Source organism: Stegastes partitus, unplaced genomic scaffold (assembly GCF_000690725.1).
Source record: "Stegastes partitus isolate 25-593 unplaced genomic scaffold, Stegastes_partitus-1.0.2 Scaffold0, whole genome shotgun sequence".
NCBI lineage: Eukaryota > Metazoa > Chordata > Actinopteri > Pomacentridae > Stegastes > Stegastes partitus.
Window position 1 is genome coordinate 862,012 of NW_007577731.1, and position 18,418 is coordinate 880,429.

At 44.0% G+C, this 18,418-nt stretch overlaps 1 protein-coding gene across 1 annotated transcript; it reads right to left on the bottom strand.

Annotated features, from left to right (window-relative positions):
- Positions 1 to 2,607: 2,607 nt before the first annotated feature.
- Positions 2,608 to 18,166, bottom strand: scinlb (scinderin like b). Its single transcript, XM_008278593.1, has 17 exons — positions 18,059 to 18,166; positions 15,842 to 16,029; positions 14,079 to 14,233; positions 11,758 to 11,919; positions 10,767 to 10,916; positions 10,275 to 10,364; positions 9,828 to 9,960; positions 8,484 to 8,572; positions 8,161 to 8,376; positions 7,945 to 8,078; positions 7,685 to 7,775; positions 5,596 to 5,766; positions 5,340 to 5,514; positions 4,628 to 4,743; positions 4,464 to 4,541; positions 4,284 to 4,344; positions 2,608 to 3,441 (listed from the first exon to the last, which is right to left on the bottom strand). The coding sequence occupies exons 2-17, from the start codon at positions 16,020 to 16,022 to the stop codon at positions 3,281 to 3,283; spliced, it is 2,163 nt and encodes a 720-aa protein (XP_008276815.1). The 5' UTR covers positions 16,023 to 16,029; positions 18,059 to 18,166; the 3' UTR covers positions 2,608 to 3,280.
- Between the last annotated feature and the right edge of the window lie 252 nt (positions 18,167 to 18,418).

An 18,418-nucleotide genomic window follows, 5' to 3' on the forward strand; every position in this document is an offset into this window, starting at 1 on the left:
ATAATTTGCACATTCCTGCACACAGCAAAGATTTCTGTTATTTTGGGGCATCAGTAGTCGTCAACACATTGTCCTTCTATTCTTAAACCACATCGAAGTAAGTATGAGTTGAGACATGATAACACGGTGAACATAATAAACTGGTGGGTGCAGGATTTTACAGTCTTTTCATCTGATGTCTGGTCTTCATCTTCATCAGATTGTAAAGTTGTGCAGAAGAACCGGCTTCAGCAATGTTCCTGCATTCTGCTTTATTTGCCAGTAACAGTAGTAATTCTAAACATTCACAGCTTTTTCCCTAAATCGACATTTTAAGAGTGAATATTGAATATAATGACATGTTTATGTTTCCTCACAGAAGAGCTTCATGTGTGTTGAGCCTTTGAGGTCATCTTGACTAGGGATAGACCGATTATCGGCCTGGCTGAATGTCATGGCCGATGTTTGGTATTTCTCTGATTAGCTGTATTTTTATTGATCATTTATTGATAGATTAAATACTGACGCAGCCTCCCCTCTCTGCCTGTCATCGCTCTGAGGTCTCAGACATGAGACTACAAAAACAAGAAGCACAAGCAGGAAATGAGCTCCTCTCACAGTGGATGAGGCTGACAGCCAGCAGCAGAGTCTGTAAAACAACATCTATAAAACAACAGACAAGGAAAACAAAAAGAGTCTGGAAAACAACAAATGCATTAAGACGTGGACCTCATTGGGCAATAAAAGTAATAGAACAGTGAAGGATGAAGATAATAGAGGAGAACAGCCGATGGAACTGCAGGAGACGATCTGATCAAGCTCAGTCTATCCCAGAAATGAACCGCTCCTATTTCTATTTCACATATCCAGTTACTGTCACCCTTACTAATGAAGAAGCCTGGTTACTAACGACAGGTTCGCTGCTATCACGTGCTGTTAAAACACTACATCTGATGTGTGTTGGTTCCATCAGTTAGCGGTTCTCAGGTGAACAATCTGCACATTCCTGCACCTTTTCCTGCTTTTATATTCATTGCATTTTCTAAACTTGGCTGTCAGTTTGACTTGTAACACAACAAACAATCTTTTAATTGAGTATTCATGATGCACATTGAGTTTATTACACTAAAGGAGCTTCTTTAAAAGTCACTTTTCAGCCTAATCTTCCTGCTGGGACTCGTGGGTACAGATTCACAGTCTCATTACTGCAGCTGTTTGGATTGTATTTCACAACAACCAGCCTTTGAGGGCCAGAGGTCATCCTGAGAGTTCACTGCTTGGTTAAAAGAGTCTCTACAGCCGTCACCACCGAGCCCAAATCAAACAGGGACTTCACGCTGGATTCCCAAACACAAGTGGAGCCACAGACTGCACCAGCATCGCAGTCAAAGCAGCAAAAAAATTTAATTATGTTAATAGGAAAAGGTTTTATTCAATCATCCATCATCTCTACATCTTAATCCTCACCAGGGTTGTGGGGGGGCGGAGTCTATCCCAGCTGACTCAGGGTGAAGGCAGGTTCACCTGGACAGGTCACCAGTCCTATCACAGGGCTACACTTAGAGACAGACAACCAAGCACACTCACATTCACACCTACAGACACTTTAGAATCAGCAATTAACCTCAGCATGTTTCTGGACTGTGGGAGGAAGCCGGAGAACCCAGAGAGAACCCACGCTGCACGGGAAGAACATGGAGACTCCACGCAGGAAGATCCCAGGTGTCCTCACCGGGACGCCAACCGGCGACCTTCTAGCTGTGACGCCACGGTGCTAATCACCGAGACACCTGCAGCCCTTTTATTCAATCATTGTACAGATAACTTGCGATGCACATTTGTGGCTATCCACGTTGCCCAGTGACTGGAAGAACCACGAGTCATTCATTGAGCAGAACCATTCTGTGGGTCTCCAAGCAGGAGCTGCTGAAGACGGCTGGCTTATTGGTGGGTGTCACAGAGTGTGGAGATGTTTTAGCTGGACTTAGTTTGGTTATTAAAGCATCTTATCTGTAGTGATCTGGGTTATCCACTGGGTGAACGCTGGGTATTAACTCCTCCTCCTCCAGTTGTATCATTTGGGGACTTTCTCCTCCTAACTAGTTCCCCAGATCTGAAAACCTGCTTAGCAAAGACACTGACTCCGATTTTTCATTACTTTTGGTGGCCTTTACTAACAGCTAATCTCAGCTGTGACCTTTGCTTCATTTCACACATGCACACATCCTCCGTAATGAAATGAAGTAAACTATTTAATTCCTTCAAACACTTGTTTAAAATCTCAGGATGTACTGGATATTCCTCTTTTAGGTGGCATTGTATCGCTCAGTGCTCTGCATATCAGCTGCATGTAGACAGACATTTCCAGGTTGCAGTGCTGATCCCGTTTCCTCTCGAAGAAAATCTGTGTCCTGAAGGACGGCGCAGCTGTGAGCCGAGCTTTCATGTCTTCTTCCCACTTAGACAGATGCTGCAAGCTGCAAAAACAGCCTCTCCTCCCGAGAGCGGGGAGAGAAACTCGGCGAGATCAGGCCGATGCTTTCTGGTGGCACTTTCTGGAGGTCTGATTTAAATTCTCAACATGTTGACGGTGTGGTGCACATTTATTCTTGTTCACATAAGCAGGGGTTTTATTGAGCCATTCATGTGAGCGTTTCAGGGTCATTTAATAAAGAGTCAACAGTTTTTGCCACTGTATGCCTTTTAAAATTCACAAGCACAGAATACATTAAAAAAAAATGCAGCATGCAACCTCTAGTGAGTGTACAACCTTCTAGTACCAGATCAGACGTGCAGACAAGTGTAGACAGGAAGGAAACCGCTTCAGCAGGCTGTACTACTTCATTATGAAACAGACTTTTAAGACAAACAGAAAGGAAAGCATGATGGCTTCTTCTGACCATGAGAGCACTACAGTGACAGCGAATAGAGGATTACTCCAAGTGCATAAAATGGCTTTCCTACTTTCTTATTTCCTCTCCATATCAGGGCCTCAGTGCGTATCGGCTGAAGACGTAAAGGCAACAAGCTATTGGATGCAGCAGATCAATAAACCACTTCTTCCAATTAAAGATAATGCTACCAGAGGACACCACTGGACTACTGATGTGATGCACTCCTGTTTACAAAGTCCGGTGCACTGCGCCGTGACCGAGGCATAGAGGTAGCCATCCAGCCGAATAACAGTGATCACAGTGGTTTTGGCACTTAGGGGTCAAAGTTAAGACGAACAGAAATAGCAGAAGGGAGTGTTGGGCAGGTAAAGGAGTCAAAACGAGAGGAGGAGCCTGGAGCTTTGTGTTTAGAAACGTGCACGGATTCTCTCCAACGGATCCGTGTCCCACATCTGGGGATCCCAGGCCTGGAACCAGCCGGTGAAAGTCGGAGGCTCCGCTCCCTGTTTGATGGTGGTGATGGGAAGTCCTCTGCGACCAGACGGGTCCGAGTCCACGTACTCTTTAGCTGCATGGCGAGAAACGGGCGGAGAAAGGAGGAGGCAGAGACAGAAACGGGAAGTGGGAACGTGTTAGAATCTAACTGAACTTCAAACCCGCAAAGAGTTTTGTTTTACAGATTCACCCTGTTTTGTTAAATTACAGAGAATAGCTAGTAAAACCACAGACAATATGGACAATATTTTAACTTCTAGTTAACTGTAAAAAAAAAAAAAAACACACAAAAAAAAGCCCAAACTGTTAAAATCAACATCACAAATCTGTGTTTTCTCTCATTCATTCTTTTAAAATTACTTTTTTTTTTTTTTAGTTAAATCAGCAAAAAACATATAAACGTCCCTGTTTTGTTCTATTACAGATAATTAACATCCTGATAATGCCCACATCATAAATCTGTGCTAGCTTCTTCTTCTACAGTGTTCATGTGAAGTCACACGGTTTTGCTGCACCACTCAAAATATATTATTCTATAGATATATGCTATTATTTTAACTTTTTTTTTTAACGTTACAGTATCCTACTACTGTTTGATATATTTCTTCTGACACCATTGTGACTAGATTTTCTCCATTTCTTTACATTGCAGAGAAAAACCTGCTCCTCAGCCAAACCTCGACGCCATCAGTGACTCAGCTGCAGCTAAGAGTTCAGTGACAAAACTTCAGGGACTTCTCGGCTGAACTGCAGGCTGTGTTTACCCAGAGCAGACGGGAACAAACTCTAAATGGAAGTACTAAGGTGTCTGTTGTGTGCAGTCATTCTCTCGGTCATCGTGTTTCGTGTCCAAGAAGCCTTTAAGAACTTTTCCCAAACCCAGCTGCTGTGAAACCCAGACATGAGAGAACAAACCTATCTTTGGAGCTCCGTTCTTCTCCTCTGCATTCGCGTCTTTGCCGACCCAGAGGAAGATCTACGGGGAGGAGAAACACGTCCACGGTCACTCAGACGGACGCAGAACAGTTTCACAAGTACGTCATTTCCATCCAGTCCTTCTAACACCACGATGGCTCTGCAGACGGTCAAGCTTACCTGGTCCCAGGTGTCCAGGATCATGACGTCATCAGTGGCCAGATCGGACTGAGTGAAGTCTCCTGGAACCTCCTCCACCTGAGAGACAAAGAACACTCAGACTGACTGCGAGCAGGTCAGCATGTATTTGAACGTCAATCTCCACATGCGACTCCCCGACTTACGATGAGTCTCCCGGTTTTGTTGGAGCAGCCGAACAGACGCGGGGGTTTCACCGTGTTCTGCAGACTCTTGGACGTCTGGTATTCCTTCTTGCCCCCCAGAGCGGCCCAGAAATCAGCTGGGAGGGAAAAAAATGCACGAGTGTCAGCTACAAACGTTCCGTTGCATAAAACCGCCTCTTCGTTTTATCGAACAGGAAACGAACCACGACCTCTGTGGATCGTCTTTTAAAATCTAATCAACAGAAAAGTGGTGGTTTAGTCTCATCAGGCCCATCGGCCGTTAGCGGACTGATCTGAACGGCTGCACACAGTCTGCAGCGAGTAGACACGAGTCGCGTTTGTTTTTAGGATGATCAGCACCATTTTTAAAGCTGCAAAACAGAGCTGAGTGTGTTTCTCAGAGTTTTGTCAGAACTGGATCGAATTAAACCAAAGATATCCTGTTGAACATCACCTTTGTTAGACAAACGCAGGAAAAGGCACTTGATGCGACTCACTGCAAACTGGAACAATCTAATGCTGGACTCATTTCTAACCTTTGGGCAGGTAAGGTTTCTAATTTGATCTTACTTTAGTTCCAGCTGCTCTCATTCTAGTTGAACTTAAGTGCTTTCATTAGTGTTTTCACTGTTTTTATTACTTTAGTTCCTTATTCGTGTGCTGACATCTTTTATCCTCCCACTCAGCTACGTGCACCGTGTCCGACACCCACCCGGCTCTTTGCCCTCCGACACCTGGGTGGCGCTTCCTCCCAGAAAGTCCACCACGTGTTTGGCCGCCGCCATCTCCTCGTCGCTGGCGCCCAAGCCCTGCCACACCATCACGACTTTCAGGGTTTTCAGCACAAACGCGTCGTTGGTGTTCAGGTTGGAAGCGGAGGGCTCGACCTGAAGGACAGGAGAGAAGAGACGGAGATCAGAACTCCAGAACAAACGCGTAAACGTGCGCCGTGGCGGGAACTGGCTCACCTCCACGGCCCGGGTGATGCGACTGGTGCTCTGACGGATATGGAAGAGGCGAGTGCTGCCGGCCTGCGACTGGCCGCCTTTGCGTGACGTTCCTCCTCTGTGGATGATCATGGGTTTCATCTGGAAGAGGCTCATGAGGTGGGGAGGCTCCTGGCCCTGAGTCACTCTCACCTGCGGACAGGTGCAGCCAAGTCATGAGTGACACTCAGCAGAAAGGACAGCGGCTGTTCTAGTTCAACCTGCAGGCACTCGGGTATATAATTAGTAATGGATCGTTCCATCTCAAACCATCAGGGGCCTTTTATCATAAACTCTGGACATTTAAAACAGCATCGGTGAAATTTTAGATTAATATAAAAAGTATTTTTCAAGATAACATTTGTTAAAAAAAAAAACTGCTCGCTGACCCACGTTCACACACTTACATTAGAGTAATATCAGCACCACAATATCTCAGGAACTATTAAAGATAAAAGCCTGCAATGTTCTCTAATCATACTAACGATTAAGGGTTTGTAATACTGGATAAGTCTCTGAATGTGAAAGAGTTTAATTATTATTTAAATTTTTAAAAAAGCTGCTATGGAAAGTCTTTGAGGCCAGTTAACAAAAAAAATGACAATGTAGGAATCAACAAGTGATAGTTTCTGAACCATGTGCACATAACTGGAATAATAACATAAAGCAAAACACATAGAAAATGTCTAAAATGAAAAATAACATTTAAAAAAAGTGATTTTGTTGAAATGGTATGAAAAGCTGCACCACAAAATCATAAAGTCACATAGCCTGATCGATGCAGAACATAATTTTGATGTTGTTTTCTAAATATAACAAAGAAAACACATCCAAAAATACGTCAACTGATCAGAAAATGTATTTAACACAGTATAAAAGTCTGTAATGAATATCAACAAATATTTTGCATGTATTTTTTCTGGGGTCCAACTGACCAAGGCCTGAATCTTAGTTTTATATGAAAGTAGTTCAGTTTGAGGAACACTGGTGTCAAAATTAGAGCCACGCTGCCCTCTGCTGGCCATCCTCTGTAGTTTTTTGACAGGAGATAATTTACCGAATACTTTCCAAAGGTTTGAGACAGCACCTCAGACGACAGCCTTTTAGAAGTTATGTGCAAAGACCCATGACAAAATTCATTTTAAAAAAAGTAAAAGTTTTGTGCAGTTGTGAAAGTTTTGGTTGGTGATTATGACACAACTTCTGACTCAACTTCCACCGTCTGCTTCTCGTAGTCAGACTCCGGTAACACCACCTCTGTGCATTTATGCCAGTCACCTAAGAAGAAAAACTCTCCACTAACCCAAACAGCATTATCTTTTATTATTATTATTTTATTACTAATGTTGGAAGAAGTATTCAGATCCTTTATTTAAGGAAAACTACAATACTGCAGTAAAAGTCCTGCATGAAAAGCTAAAGTATGCGACTGATATATTATTAAATCACATTATTACAGTATTAATGGTGAAGCATGAGCGTGTTACTGCAGATTTTAACTACTTTATGGACAGTTTGATATGCAGGGAAAGCAGATTTTTTTTTTTCGTTTGTTTTTTTAAAATCTATTTTCAGTTTTTGAACGTTTTCCTCACATTTTTGATTTTGATTCCCACCAAGATATTGGAATTTTTAAATATTAATTGAACTGAAACAAAGGAAAAATCCCATTCAGTGGAAATGCTAACAACTCGTAGACATCTGAACTGTGACTGTAAGTTGTCAAAAGCCACAAAGGTAATAATAATAATAATAATAATAATAATAATAATAATAATAATACATTTTATTTCTATAGCGCTTTTCAACAACTCAGAGACACTTTACAGGATAAAAGAACCTGTGAGGTCGACATCATCGGTTTTGTATTAATCTAAAAGCATTTTATGTTATTCGTTGTGTAAAATCTTCACGTTAAAAGCTGGTAAACAAACATAAAGTGGAAACATAAAGTAATGTACCTAAGTGTGATAATGCTCTTCGGTCACGTGTTTGCATGTTTGGATTTGTTTTACCCCTATAGAACTAAACAGACTCGTTCCTATACGTGATCGGCGAGTCGAGTTCTGACCTGAACCGGGGCTCCTCCCATCGAGTCGTCCATTCTCACTGTGAGGAACGCTGAAGCTGCCAGCTCGTCTTGCGTGCACTTCAGCCCCTGCCTGACACAGTAACACACACACACACACACACACACACACAGAGCCGTGGGCTGTTACCAGGTGTGAACTCAGGGTGGGTGTGGTGCGATGAAGTCTGCCACAACATGTCATCAGCAGCCTGCTGCACACATTCTCCTCATGCTTTGAACAGAGCTCCTATTGGACCCACCAGGTGTAGATGATGTGCCGCTCCCTGCCTCCCGTCGTGTAGCTGTAGAGGATGAGGTAACAGTCGCCCCCGAAGAACTGACCGTAGGAGGCGGGATCCACCGGGATGTTGTCGCCGTTCTCAACGCGCCAGATCTGAACACAGCCAGAACCACAACCTTTACAAGCAGCTCACCAGCACTCTGCTAGTCTGGGCCGCGTTGTCACTGTTTCCTACCTGGATCTTGCCCTTGCCGTCGTCCACCATGCCGTGCTGGGCGGCCATGGCTTTGTTTGAGTGCAGGGTGGAGGCGTCGAAGGGCACCTGCTCCACTTTGGCTATGCGGCCGATGGTGTAGGCCTTAGAGGGGCCGGTGGTCTCGTCTTTGTCCTTCCAGTCGCTGAAGAACTGCTTGAACAGGGTCGTCTCGGCTCCTGCGGGGAGCACCTGGATCTGCAAGTCCGACTCCTCCGTTAGTGCAACTCATACGGGATTCTTCTGCCACAATATGTAGATGTTCTCTCGGGTTTTGCTTGTGATCATGCTCGTGTCGGGGTTACCTGTGTCTTGTTGGAGTAGCCCTTGTCCTTGATGAACTGCTGACCTGCGGACATGGCTGCTTTACGCTCTGAAGCGTTGGCCTTGGGACCTGTTTGGAGTCAGATAAGACGTGATTTATTGAGAAAAGGTCACTCTGCTTTACGTCACTCAGAGGTAAATATCAAAGCACAGCTGCAGGTATGTAGAGCAAATATATATAAAGAGGCTTGTTCAGAGTGAGATACCACAATAAAAGGTCATAACCGACCAGAACCATAATATTCTAAAAGTTAATTATTGAAAGAGAAACAGCATCTCTCTTCACCTCCCTAAACTTGTATTTTTATTTATTTACAATAAAACGCAAAGTAGAGCAGTTAATTTTTAATACATTTTTTATTTTTATTTTATTATTTTTCTTATTTTATTGTTATTTATTATTTTTATATATTTGTTTTCTTTTATGTATATATTTTCATTACCACAGTAGTAATTTTTTTTATATTTTTTTATTTTTATTAATTTATCATTATAATTTTATTATTGTTATTTATTATTTCTATATATTTTTTTAAATAAATATACTTTTATTACCACAGCATTTAATTTTTATTATATTTTTATCTTTATTATTTTATTGTTGTTATTTTATTGTTGTTATTTATTATTTTTATAATTTTTGGAATTTTTCTACATATTTTCATTAATCGAGTAGTTTAGATTTTTGCATATTTTTTCAGTATTTTTTTAATATAGTTTTTAGTTTTTATTATTTTATTATTGTTATTTATATCTTTTTATAATTTTTAGATTTTTATATATATACATTTTTTAAATAGATTTTTTTTCTTTATATTTTTTATTCCTGTTTGCTATTTGATGTGATCAAATAGCAAAGAGAAATTTTTAAAAAGTGCATTTCAAACAAGAGCCCGGGTCTAAAGAGGTTTAAGAAGAATCCGACTGATTACTTTGATCAAATTTTATATCTGTATTACAATAATGTTGTTATTGTGAATTCTTTTAGACACACTAATCTTGAACACTGTGACGGTGATATTAGTTCATACTGAGCTATGAAGCTCCTGGGAGGCTTAAAAACATCCTAAACTCAGCCCTGACTGAGATGACGGCAGATTCGTCTGTTTCACCGCAGCAGTGCCAAACTAAAGGCTATTAAATCAGTGCTATTGCGTCATAATGTGAAGAGACAGAGCAGCTTAAATCTCAAAGATGTAAAGAATTAAACTTTCCAGCTGTTTGTTCCTAGAAAAAACTCAGGATGTTGGCAGCGACGGAAGTAAAAAGTCTATGTGGTTTAATCACAAATGGTTCTGTTGCATTATCTACGATGCTGCTGTCACCTTTCCACACGAAGATGTTGTTGTCTATGCCGTTGTCCAGGATGTAGCACTCCTCGGGAGACAGCATGGCCTGTTTGAAGGGACTGGAAGGAGACACAGACGTCACCTTCATCGAACCGGACGCATCTGAGATCTGAAAAACCAAACAGAACAGAGGGCAGCATTAGCTCGCAGCACAGTTAGCATATTGAGATGATTGGACTGGATTGTAGGCGTTATTATGCTGTATGAGCTGCACACAAGGACAGGATGTGAAATGCTCTTTACGTTATGTGGCCCTTAAACTCCAGATTTACAGCCTGGTTTTAGAAAATCATTGTCAGGGCAGTACAACGTGTGAGCATCTTTACAGCTCGTATATTCAAATGTTGGTTTTTCAAATTCAAATCCAGCCTGCTCAGTGAAGTACTCCTTTGTAAGCTGAGTTTGTTCACTTGAGTTTCTCACCATGTAGAGGGCACCCTTCTTCTTGTTGGAAGCTTCCACCTTGTCGTCATCCGGAGTGCTGGGAGCGATGGCGGTTTTGGGCCCGAGAACCTGCACCAGAAGCAGAGGGATGAGTCTCCATGTGTGTGACAACGAGCACAGAACAGCTTCTGATGCACGGATGAAGTAACGCTGATAGCGGAGGACGGGTTCGTCTTGTTCGCTCTGTCCTACGGCTTCATGTGGATTAAAACAAGGTTTCGATGAACTGAAAGTATGCTCTGTAAACCTCCCCCCTCCCGTCTCTCTCATGAGGCCAGTTCACCCTCTGCTCTTGTTGTAAAGGAAGTGTTTACAATGCCGCCTTGGCACAGAGCTGGCGCGTTACAAAGGACGGCATTGTGCCCGGCGGTTCCCACGCCAACTAACGCGCTGGCAGTGAGATGCATTCATCCCACTTATAGCTTCTCCTCTGCACTGATGAGCTTTGAGGGCTAAAGTTCGAGGACTGACCGCTGTGACTTCGGCCGGCTCATCTCCTTCCTCCAGCAGGTGCAGCTTCGCTCTGCCGTTCCTCTCGTTGTCTCTGATGCCGATGGCGAGCTCGGAGGCCTTCAGGCGCTCGAAGCGGTTGCACTCGCTGCCGCACCACTGATAGATGTCCTGCAGGAGGAGGAAGAACACAGGGAAGGAGAGAAGATAAAGGTTTTAGGCCTTAACTAGTTCACCGAAAACACATTCATTTGACACCTGAGTGGACTCGGTTACTGACACACAGTGATTATTAGGAACATACAAGGAACAGTTAGCAGCTTCAAGTACAGTCATGACTAAATAAATGTGAAACCTTCTTTCATGTCGGATAGCAAGGCTGTCGGATTGTCAAGACGGAGGTCCAGATACAAGGAGGGCTTGATGCTGGAAGGCTCATTAGTTGTTCATTATTGTTCATAGTTGTCAGTGAAAAACAGTCGGCACAATGAGCATAGCCTGACCATCTGAGCTTGTTTTTGGAAGTGGCCAGCGTTAAAATACAGCAATGAGGCGGGTCAAAGCCAGCGAGGGCCTTATGGATAAATAAAAATCAGTGTCTGTCTCAGCTTAGAGAGAGTGAAGGCCTCCCAGCCTCAGCATACAGCTCACACTGATGAGGAGTATCAGCAGCGATAGACCTCAGTGTCTTAGAGGTCACAGCTGAAGCACACGTTAATGAAATCTTCTTAAAATCCAAAACTTTAAATATGTGTTTTCTACAACGCAGCAGGAAACATGATTTGTTCCAGTGAAAACAACATTTTTTATTTTAATACGCTCATTATTTTAGTCATATATTGTAGTCACCTCCCCATTTATCTGAACTCCGGGACAGGTGTACTCTTTCCATTTTAGTGATCGTCATACCATCTCGCCATTATAATCTTATATTGACAAGACTATATTAATCAATATTTTTGGTTCTGTTGAGGATCAGGTTGTAAAATTAAAAGAGAAAAAAGCAGCTCACCTTTCCCAGGTCGATGATGAAGCAGTCTCCCTTGTTGAAGCTCGACCAGGCGAACGGCACTTCAGTGGCTCGGATGAACCTGCGCCCCTTAACGTGAAGCACGCGTTGTACGTTGGCGTCGTTGGTGACGACATGCTTGAAACCGGAGGCCACGCCTCCTTTCTGGGGACAGGAAATGATCATTTGGATGAGGTTTAACACAGGGACCCTAAAATCTCAGCAATGATGGGAATGTGTACATGGGAACTCGTTTACACCACAACTTTAATTACAGACACGAAACAGGCTGCTACGTCACAAAAGGTTTGAGGAGGCTCGGTGTGTGGAGCTGGTCTGAGAGCTGGGGGGGGGCATGAGGTCAGCACGACACTGTAAAACCACAAGGAACAAAGGGCTGGGAACAATGCTGTCAGACAATGAGACGGCCATAAAGCCCAGCTAATAAGGACAATCAATCTTATGAAAGGAAACTAACATCTCTGGACAGGAGGGATCACGTCGTACCTGGGGGGTGGGACAGTGACGCATCGTGCCGTCCTTGGTGAAGCCATTAGACAAAAACAAAACAAATGCAAACGCTGCAAATGAGCAACACAAATACGTGGAGGCGACTGTTTGGACGGGTTTGAAGCTGAGATCACCAACAACAACTTCCCAGTTCCCAAACCGTCCACTAAAGCGTCTCCACCGTCCTCCACAGCTCCACACAGAGCACAGAGCGCTGGTGGCGTCTGGAGGGTTGGCCGTGCAGACCTCCACAATGAAAACCACATTCATGCTGATGATCGTCTTTGTGCCGAGTGCCAGTAAAGTTTTCCACCGTGGCAACAATGCAGGCTCTGTTTATTCTCAGGATTGTTTCCTGACAGCGGAGTTACCAAAACTATGGAGAGATAATTAGGTTTGGTTCTGTTTCTGCCTCCTTCCTCTGTGGACCGACATGTGCAGAGCAGAGCTTCAGCCCTTCCACAAAACTAGTAAACAAGCATTTGGGATAATTACACTCAGCTAAACCCAGGATGGGGGATGGATCCTTTACCGGCGATGAAAAGCAGATGGCTGGTAAAAGTGGCTTGTGCTTCAAAATGTCGTCCTTTGAACAGGCTGGCTGCCGGAGTTACAGCCGATCAGCCCGTCGGACACACCCTACAATGTAAACAGCAGCGAGGGAATGTTGTGTTTCCTCTGAACTTAAGACTCATCAACGCTCTGCCAAAGTTCACGGGGAGCCGACAATCATTAATCAGGAGATATATGTCGGGCACAGAGAGTTCTGGGGCAGATCGCGGCTCCTTGTGTGTCACATTACTCATCAGAACTCTGGGTTGTGCTTTTTTTTTTAAAACTGCACACTGAAAACAAAACAAAAAAGAAGCTAAAACATTCCAGGTTTCATCTTCAGGGTTCCCAACATGTTCCAGTCCGTACACAGAGCAGTGTCCACCTGCACCCTGGCACTTACTAAACACGCTCCCTCGACTTCAATGGAAAACATCCTGAGCTCAAGGAAAGATGTGACGGAGGATTCGTGAGGATGTAGAAAAGCACAACTCAACAAAATTGAATTGAATTGAACTGCTAAAAGAAACCAACTGTATTTACTCTTCGTTGCTGCCACAAGAAATTGTGGAGCAGAAGTATCTCATTTGCATTTGTAGCGGATGTTACCAGGTGTCCTACACTAAAGGACATAAACCAGGAAGCACTGAAGCACCTTCCCTTGATTCAGTTCAGTTTTATTTATAGATTCACTGCATACGTCATCTGAAAGCACTTCACATGTTACGCTGAAGAACTTTCAAGAGTATGTTACAGAGAGAAACTCAACAAATCACAAGATTCGCTTTGAGAAAGCTCCTGAGAAGCAGTAAGAACAGGAAGAACCCCCGACAGCAGAACTAGGCTCAGGGAGGGCACACACCTGTGACAGCAGGTAGGGCTGATCAGGGCTGATTCTTCTCAGGTAGGACCCATCTATTCATCCATTATCTATACATCTTAATCCTCACTAGGGTCATGGGGGGCTGGAGTCTATCCCAGCTGACTCAGGGTGAAGGCAGGTTCACCTGGACAGGTAACCAGTCTATAGGTAGGAACCCTTCAAATCAAACTGAAACCTAAAATCCTGCAGCCTTGACAGTGTGATTCTGTGCTCGGATGAAATATGACGGACCTGTGACACGTTGCCGTACATGGCACCACGACATCAATCCCAAAAATGACTGATGAGGTAAAAATAAATACACGTGAGTCCTTCTGATCTCCTCCAGCTGTTGGGGGGGTAGGAGGACAACTCCTGATCTAAAGTCTCTAAAGCTCACCTGGTACTTGACGCCTGTCTTGAAGTACCCCAGAAACGTGTTGGACTCGTGGTTCTGCACCTCCCTGAACTGCACCGGCCCGCCGCCCAGGAAGTCATCCAGCTGTGTGGCAAAGATGGCCGCCGCCCCACTCTCGTCCTGGGAGCACTCCTCGCCTGCAGAAAAACAGACACTTGTCCTCAGGCAGTTATGAATAATTTCCTCACAAAGACGGTGTTTCTCACAGAGCAGAGCGCAGCACTTCAGCCTCTGCAAGTGACCTTATGGGCCGTCTGAGTCACAGCTGGAGGCTTTAAATCTCATCAGCCACGATTGCAGCGGAGTCGCTTTGCATCCTGCTGTTAAGAGTCAGATGGCACACAGCATGGATAAAACTATTTCATAATTTGACATGACGAACATGGTTCCCAGACAGAGGGATTATTTGTGTTCCCGTGCTGTTTCTGCTGTAACGTCTTGCAGATGGTTGCAGAGCGGTGCGTGCTGGCACTGGGGGAGAATTGGCAGAGTACGAGCAGTAAAAACATGCAGCGACCGGAGCCGGTCTCTTGCGGCCTGTTGGGCTGTTCCAGATGTGAGTCATGCAGCCTCTTCATTTAGCTCTCGGTTTCTGTTATGCAACTCAAGATTTACTGAGGTTGGAAAAAGTAGCTGAGAAAAGAAAAAGCAGATAAAGTTGCACGTCGCCGCGTGAGCCGAGAGAAGAGCCATGCAGCGGGGAGGAATTTCACAAACCGGTGTGAAATTCAGGGCCGAAAATTTCAGCGACTCATACGACAGAGGAAGTGTCAGCACAGAGGTCAGAAGTGTGATGTCGACACCCGCAGCTTTAGTGACGGAGCACGGCTGTAGTCTCATCAGACCTGAAGCTACACATGCATGTCTGCAGGGTTTTGAATATTGAATTTCATTTAAACTTCTTCCACGAAGGCACACGCTCAAGATCAGCTTTGAAGGAAGTGACTTCTAAAACTGTGGATGTGTCGTAACTTGCTGTCCTGTCACCCAATTTGATAAGACACAGGCGTTCCTCTGATGTACCTGCATCACTGTGTGTACAGTAAGGCTGTTGTTGACGTGTAATTAATGCATGAGGTGGATGAATCACTGATTAATAGACACCATGATGCATTCTGGTCCAGTATCATTAACTTACTGTAAACAGGCCAAGAGTAAACCAAACCCTCCGCTTTTCATCTGTTTCTTATTTTTATTATTCATATTTACACCAAAAAAGTAAAACTGATGACTAGAAGCTTCATCAAAAGCTTTATAAATGGTGTCTCTGTCGCTTCTAACTATAAAAAAGTCAAAAAAATAGGTTTCCCGTTCACACGCTGGCCGATGTTTTATTGCAGTTCAAACAAGGAGAATTTGCTTTGGTGACCTCGAATAACAGCAGAACCCTCAGTAAATCATATAACCATTCGCTCAGACACATAAAGCAAGTGGGGAAACCATAAAATGGACATTCGTAAGACAATGAAACCTTCCAAAAGATAACAGGATTGGAGGGTGGAGCAAACAAATGTCAGCTTTTAGGGAACATGTTGCCGTTTAGTGGCTTCTGCTACCAACCAATGCAAGACTGTTCCTGTTTTGAAAGCAGCTCTGGCATCTACGTGGTTTTTTTCTTTTGCGATGTAAGCTGACAGAAAAACAGCCGTCGTGTTTGAGGCTCCGAACAGCTCCGACGTGATTAAACTAACTTAAATCATGTCGACCGCGCCAACGAAACACGGGCGTGTGTCCTCACGTCTTACCCAGCCACATGTGAATGCTGTACGACGGTGCCGAGGTGGTGAAGAGCAGCAGGTAGGCGTCCCCGGTGTAGAAGCTGCCGTGCAGGGGCTTGGGAACAGGCTTGAGGTCCATGTTCTCGATGCGCCACACCTGCAGCCCCGGCGCCTTCCCTGCAGTTTCAAACTCCCTATGGGAAACCATGGTGGCTCTGAGACATGGGAGAGACAAACAAAGGGCATAAAGACATGATGTGGGGATGCAGGAGGCCGCTGGGAGTGATTTCAATGATTTTTGCCTTGCAAAACTGCTGCGAACTCGTAAAGCCTAATGCACGCTGAGAAGCATGAGTGCACAAACACAATACGAGAGGGCTGTTTATTTGCATCGATACCATGATGTGCTTCCTGAACAATGCATTCTTGTGGGGAACAAGTGAGAGAAGCTCACCCACAGTGGGTAAAAATACATGTGGCATCCTAACAGGAGGCCTCTCACCGTATCTGAACCTTCAGTCAAACCAGTCCGACTAGTTCCTAAACCTTCAATTATTTCTGCTCCTGTCACTTCTGTAAATTCTTCAGATGCATTACATGGTTTTCTGACACTCTCTGTATCAGACATCAACTGTACGTCAGTGGCAGGTAAAATGAAAGGCAAAATTAGCTCTTATTGTCAGATATTCTTAAAAATGCTGGAATCAGCTTAAAGTTACACCGACTGTCATTTAGAGTTTTGGATCACGTTCAAATCTTTGATTTTGAAAATGAAACTATAAAACATGTGAGATTATCTGAATTAAACTGTTTCTAAAGACAGAAACCACACCGACGCAGGAACTTTGTACCGTTATGAGGCGAAATTGAATCAGCAAATCATATCTCTGATCACACGAACCAGATAGTGACCGCTATCAACAGCGCTGACCCACTTCGTGGAGGTAATATCACTTAGTTTTATCTTAAACAGCGTCAGGAAGTGAAAGCTGAACTAGATATTATTATTACTACCACTACATGTGTCCGTATAACCTGCGGGCAAACTGGCATTTAGACTGATGGGAGGAGTTTTAAATAAAAACATCAGACTGTATCTGGTGACTCTTTGCACCACGAAGGTTGAAAGATTATTCAGAACGGCGCTCTGCACGATTACACAAGAGCCAGATTACAAGTGTGTGTGGGAGCAGGATTACTGCTGCAGAGTCGCCTGCGATGACGTCGCCACCTCTTCCACACATCTCCTCTCCTCTGGGATCCACATGAGGTGCAGGTAGCTCCATCCCACTGCTGCTGACGGGGCACTATTTACACCCATTAGGAGATTACATGAGGAAGCTGTTGCTCACGCCAAACACACACGAATCCAAACACATCACCACCTCCTGAAGGAATATTGTCATTGTGGAGTTTGTTCAGCTGTGTGTAAACGGGTGGCCTGCAGCTCGGGTTTCAGAGAGCAGAGACAACACCCAGTGGATTTCCTGGAACACGCTGATCAATAAGTGCTGTATCACGTCTGGAGGATCCGTGTGCATTAAGGGTCTGGGATCAGAGCAGATTATTACTGCAGGTCTGTGGGGATAAAAGCATCATTAACTTCATCTAATCTGCTGCTTCAACCAGCTTCTCTCACTGAACTCACTTCAGGCTGCTTCTCTTATTCACTTAAATATAAACTTGCACACTGAAAGAATAAAAAAGGAAATTATGAATCCAGGTTTCAATGAAGCTGCTTCCATTTTTTTTCCTTTTCCTTTTTTTTTTATTACATAACATCCAAACCACTACTTCCTGCACTTCTCTGGCAGCTTTCAGCGCTCGATTTAATTCCCAAGGAAGAAACAGAGAAGAAACAGAAGAAGAAGAAACGTCCATTCATGTGAGGCAATAAGTCAGCGTTTCCATCACAAGCTGCTCTGAATCCTCTGTTTTCGTCTCTCTGGCTGCTCTGAGTCATGAAAGCGAAATGAACGGAGACTTTCCACATCTGGAAATTCACTCACTTGAAACTTGAAGAAGCAAAAACGCTGAAAACAGAAAAAAAAAACTCAAAACGCTGCGATCATGAGTGAACTTACGCACGAGAAATAAGAAATTACGCACGACTTTTTTTTTTTTTTTTAATTGGTTTTCTGCTATGGATGGGCAGATTCGCGTCCTGGATGTGCCAACACATGCATGCAGGCTGACTGGAAGTGGAAGAAAAAAAAAACAACAACAGTAAAAAAGTGAACTTACAGTTTGCAGGATGAACCAGGAGAGGAGCAGAAACGTTGATGGAGGTTGTAGATGAGGGAGTGGAGCGCGTAAAGAGCGTCTTTGTGCTTTAATGTGTGGCAGGGAGGGAGGTGGGGGAGTGTTCACGGGTCTGTCTGAGGAGGAGGACCAGAGGAAGCACTGATTGGTCGACAGCAGCGGTGCATGCAGTGCAGAGATGTTTCTATGCAGCGCTCTCAAAGATGCTTTTAAACAAAAATGTCTCGCGAAAGTGGAAAGCTTTTCCAGTTAAGCGCTGCGTGAACTTGACTTCGCTGCGTCCTGAGCAGAGCAGACAGGAGGGACAAAGTTCGGTTGGGTTCTTAGAGGTTGAATCAACAG